This window comes from Etheostoma spectabile, chromosome 24 (assembly GCF_008692095.1).
Source record: "Etheostoma spectabile isolate EspeVRDwgs_2016 chromosome 24, UIUC_Espe_1.0, whole genome shotgun sequence".
Classification (NCBI taxonomy): domain Eukaryota; kingdom Metazoa; phylum Chordata; class Actinopteri; order Perciformes; family Percidae; genus Etheostoma; species Etheostoma spectabile.
Genome location: NC_045756.1, coordinates 2,178,817 through 2,183,873, shown reverse-complemented (window position 1 = coordinate 2,183,873; position 5,057 = coordinate 2,178,817). Strand labels below are relative to the sequence as shown.

The 5,057-nt window shown below is 43.5% G+C and overlaps 1 protein-coding gene across 4 annotated transcripts in view; it reads left to right on the top strand.

The window, feature by feature from the left end:
* LOC116674188 (FERM, ARHGEF and pleckstrin domain-containing protein 1) overlaps positions 1 to 5,057 on the top strand; it is a 52,633-nt gene that overhangs the window by 33,727 nt on the left and 13,849 nt on the right. For 3 of the 4 annotated variants that reach the window (XM_032506718.1, XM_032506716.1, XM_032506715.1), the window contains exons 11-13: positions 119 to 187; positions 294 to 369; positions 750 to 954. In XM_032506718.1, coding sequence (XP_032362609.1) covers positions 119 to 187; positions 294 to 369; positions 750 to 954 — 350 coding nt within the window. The remainder of the gene's footprint in view (positions 1 to 118; positions 188 to 293; positions 370 to 749; positions 955 to 5,057) is intronic. The other variant, XM_032506719.1, reaches the window with a different exon arrangement.

The window sequence follows — 5,057 nt, the reverse complement described above, 5'->3', positions numbered from 1 at the left end:
ATTACTGTCCTGTCTAAATAAAGGGAATAAAACCCCGAAAAAAATAACTTAAAAAAAAACTACTGCATTTGAATTTGTGTTTACATTGTTTCTTGCTGTTCTCTCTTTGTACCTGCAGCGGTCGAACCCAGAAGCAGATCATCGATTATGTGAAAGACTCAGAGCTGAAGAAAGTCCCGTTTGAAAGGTGAAGCTCTCTCATTTGTTTAGAATACTTCCAAAAACAGAAACCAATCAAATTGATGGTTATTTGCACATAGTTTGACCTCATCTGTTCCCTCCCCTCTTTTCAGGAAGCACAGTAAGATCCTGTCCAATAGCAGCATGTCCCCTCAGTCGTCGTCCTTCAGATCGCAAGTGCCAAAAGAGGTAATACACACTTCAACACTAACACACACCGACCTTTATTCATCCATAGTCTGGTTTTGTTTGCTTTAGTTCATATATCTTTCATTTTCCTTCTAACTTTACTTGTTGTACACATTTACAGACTCTGTGTCGGTTTTTATTACTTCTCTTTCTCTTTTAAATCTGGAGCTCTCTGGCCAAAAGTACAAAGCTGTTTTTGTACCAAAGCAGCTCAGGCGAGCAAGTGTGTTTGAATGTTCCTTCTCCTTTCCCTCTTTAATCAAAGTCTGGAATTCAGTTTAATGAGCCCAGTTGGATATGAGTTTAAAAAGCTTCTCCTCCGTCTCCTTTTGTTTTCCTCGATTCGTTGCTCTTCTCTTCTTCCCTTTACTCATTTGCAGAGTGCCATGTCTGTCCAGGTAGCCGACCAGCCTGACTCAACCAGACTGGGCATTCGAGCTGAATGTAATGGCTCGGAAGAGCCGCCGGCAACAACCACCAACGGCTTCCACGATATACCGGCAGCTCCCGGCTCAGACCCAACTCAGTCCCGACAGAACCACCACGGCACGGGATCAGCACCAGATCCGCAGTTCCTCAACCCAGGTCCATCCTGCAGGGCAAACAAAGGCAGCAGCTCTTCTATTCCTTACATAGACTGCAGCGACATAGACAGTGAATGTGATGTGACAAAGAACAACCGGGCTCCCAGGGGCCACAGCAGTGCAAACGACAGCAATGCGGATGAGCCTTGTGTGTATAAAAATAAGCACGGGGGTAGCAGTCGCAATGGGGGGCAAGCTGGGAGTCTGTTTGGGGATGTAAATGGGTTCTACCACACCAATCACCAGGGGTTGTTGCAGCAGCATCAACAGCAGGGTATAATAGGGCTGCAGCAGCAGCAAGGTATGCTGGGTAACAAAGGCGCTGTAGATCAGTCTCCGGTGTCTAACAACAAGTTTAATGTGAGTCACGTGCTAACTGATGATGTTTTGCCCAATGGAGGTTCATTTCATGGCCACCTTCCGCTCCACAGCACGCTGCTGGATGAAATCTTTCAGGGTCGAGACAAGCCAGGCGCAGTAGTAGGGCGACCGTTAGGAACCGGGACTCGTAGTCAGTGCTCCAGCCCGGTGATCAGCAGCTTCCACCACCGCTCTAACTCTGTCAGTCAGGCTGAGATGACAAACGGTCACGGTCAGCAGCGCTCCGGCCCACGTTGGGATGACGGCGGGCATTATTTCAGTAAACGTCCAGGAGTATTCCCAGTGGAAACTCCCACTTCCCCGCCGCCATCCCACCCACCAAACCACTACGGCAGCTACTCCCCGATCGCCCCAAACAACACACCGCCACATTTCGCCAAACCCTATCACTGCAACAACATGCGAAACCGCTCCGATACAGATCCCTTCATTCTCAGCCAGCTGACATCCACCCCTGTCCACCAACATGACCCTCATCGCTCCGGGTTACACGCCCAAGCCCCATGTTCTGCCCCGATGGAGCGAAGAGTGATGTTTCTCACAAATGGCAATCATGCGGGGAACCCTGTGGTTCCCGGTCAGGCACGGTCCAACACAGTGCAGCGGTTGTTCGGTCGTCAGGGAAAGCCCGGTAACAACCCAACACGTAATAACAATCAAAACCAGCCAGTCCAGATGATTGACGGGTCTACCAGCAGTGGCAGCGGCAGCGACTCCAGCGACACAGAGTCGGACACTGGTAGTAGCGCGTACAGCCAGCCTTTAATGTACGGCAACCCTGCTGCTGTCAGTTCCATGAATTCAAACGGCGTGAACTCGTCCCCGCTGCCTCGTGGCAAGTTCTCCTTTGGGAGTGTCAAGCTGGAGGAGGGGAATGATGGTAAACGGGAGGAGGAAGGAGTGTGCTACCACTTTAATGAGGAAGACATAGGAGGGCGGGTTTTTAGCTGTTGAAGGGTTAAGATAATGCGAGTAGTTTGGTCTCACGTTAGGCATTATAATGCAAAATAAATAAAATCGTATATCTGTAAGGATTGTAACATCTAAATTTAGTGTTGTACAGATAAGTTACTGTGTAAAACCTAATCACGTAGCTACATTAATAGATGAAGTACACATTTGTAAATTGCGGTGTTGTAGTTCTAGTCCACCTGTTTACACTAGGTTAGCTTTGGTATAAACAAACACATTATCTGCAAAGTTTCTAACATATTTGTTGGACACATACTGTATTTATATGGAAATCAACATTTCTGACATATTTGTGTTTTTTTTATTTAACATTGAATAGAAACCCCTGCCCTACTTTCACACAAAATCAATAATACGTCCATTGTTTCTAAACCCTACAATCCTCATTTTTGTATTGAATTTTGGATGCAAACTGCTGACTTTAGTCTAACTTTACGCAAAGTCAACATTTTGGCAGGCTATTTTTTAAAAGGAGAATCATTCCTAAAGCCTGGAGGCACTTCAGACAGTTTTCTGTAAAGCTGAAGAATCAGTCTTCTCTTCGTTACAATGTGCCATAATTTAAAAACTGTATATTCAGTGTCGATGTACAGTACGTGCAGATGAAACATCCAGATTATGCAGGGAAGTTAAGAAAATCTAAAGGAATACCTTCAGAAGCCTACATTTTTTGGGGAAGATTATTTCTGCAATTCTCACTCTTTTTATTATTATTTACATACATTTATTCTGTTAAGGAGGAATTAGAATTCAGATTGTTGCCCACCTTTTTTAAATACTTGTTGTTGAGATATTAAGGGAGATGAATAGATTTTAAGGTGGCACCTGTTGGGAAAGCTGTTGTTGACCAGGTTGACCAGGATCTGCTGCCTCTCTTGGTCATCATCCCCCTATAGAACTCTTGTCTGGTGTAATACTGTGTAGTGTCTTAATGTAGCATTTTCTGTAATTCACACTTCTCTAATTTCACTATTGTCAGGTGCAATAGGAGCGCTTTAAGATGATAGCTGGAGGTCTTTAATGGATTTCAATGGACGTTTAAAGGGGGAAACCGTTGTTATGTCAGATGTTATATACAGATTGTGGTTGTTTGGATTGTGTTTAACCACAAGGATAACACAGATTGTCAAACTGAGAGGTATTCCTCTTAATTGTACAGTATATCTGAATGTTCTTGGTTGATTGTAGAGTAATACACTTGACTTGAGTAAAATGTGTTAAAAGCGTGGGAGGAATTCTGTAGCTAGCGGCCGCTCTGCCTTTCTCAGTTGGTTTTGGCCCGAGCTGATTTTCTTCGGAGCACTTTTTCATGCTTTCAATCGATTTCTGTCTGTCTGTTGTGGGCAACTTGCACTGTAATTTGAATGTTTGTGGTAGCGACGTTTTGTAGTAATTCTCTTTTGTATTTACAATTAGTGGAGTACATTTCCATCAATTAAAACATTAGGGAGAGTATGACTTTTTATATTTTTTATTTTTGATAATATCTGAAGCTCCATGTGTTTCTACATTTCTACTAAAGATGCAATCCTTTTGGCTGGTCATGGGTTTTCTTTCTATGGTTCATTTTTCTTTCTTTCATACGCACACAATAAGCAATAATCAAACCTGCCAACCATTGTTCTTGAGGCTGTGGCCATCCACAGCTGTCTGCTTTGCTTGGCTCGGCCCCTGGCATGCACTGCAACCACACAGAAAGGGTTGCTCACTGTTATCTTCCACTTTCTGAATGCTCTTCTGTTACAGTGCTGTTTATTGAAGGTGTGCTGGCACTCCATTCCAATCACTGTCATTTGCTGGCTGTCTGCTCACTGCAACACATGCTTTTGTCTTTTATATAGCTACTAGCAATTCATTATGTATGGTTAATTAGCATACATTGGAACTGATGCATGAATGATTGATTCACAGTGCATAAAAGTGGATTTCCAATTTCAGAGTTACCTTCTTAGCTACTTTTCAAATGTTATGCTATAACGTAAGGAGCCTAGGCCCTCCCTAAAACAGTGACTTAAATGGTTTAATCTACAAAGTGACTTAAGGTGGACTTAATATCATCAGAATCTCGTCACGTGTAGTCACCTTCTAAAGCCAAACAACCTTTTCTTTCCTCAGAGTTTCTTCCTGAAACAAAATGTCCATGCGTCATGCTTTGTAAATGCACTGTTTTTAAGCATGTTGGTGGGAACCGTTTTCCTTTTCTTGACTCTGAGTGCATGTTAACCAGGCGAGCAATGTCCCTGCTTTTTCGGTCATTCTGCTCTGTTTTTTGCTCACTTTGTCACTCTGTGTTTCAATCACGGGGCTCAAAAAATGGTTTCAAATGTTTGAGAAGCATTTAGGTGCTGTAGAACGCTAACATAACAACTGTAGAAATGTGTAGGATTCCTGTTTTTCCTCTTCACTTCTCGTGGGATATTGCAGCTTTCATGCCTTTTTTGTTTGGACACGGTCACGATTAATTTACCGCGCCCCTGTCTTTCTCAAACATTCAGAAACCATTTGTGTTTTGACCCAGGTCTCCTCACTGCGCACAAAGACAAAGCAGGGCCGACTCAATTCCAGTGCTTTCTTTAACGGAGAGGGCGAGGGCGAAGGTAGACAGACACAAGTAAAGTTAAGCTTAATGCAAAAGTAAGTGCAAAAACAAATATCTTTGAAAGACATGTAAAGTGTGAAAGTCCGAGTATTGTCCAAGGATGTACACACACACACACACACACACACACACACACACACACACACACACAC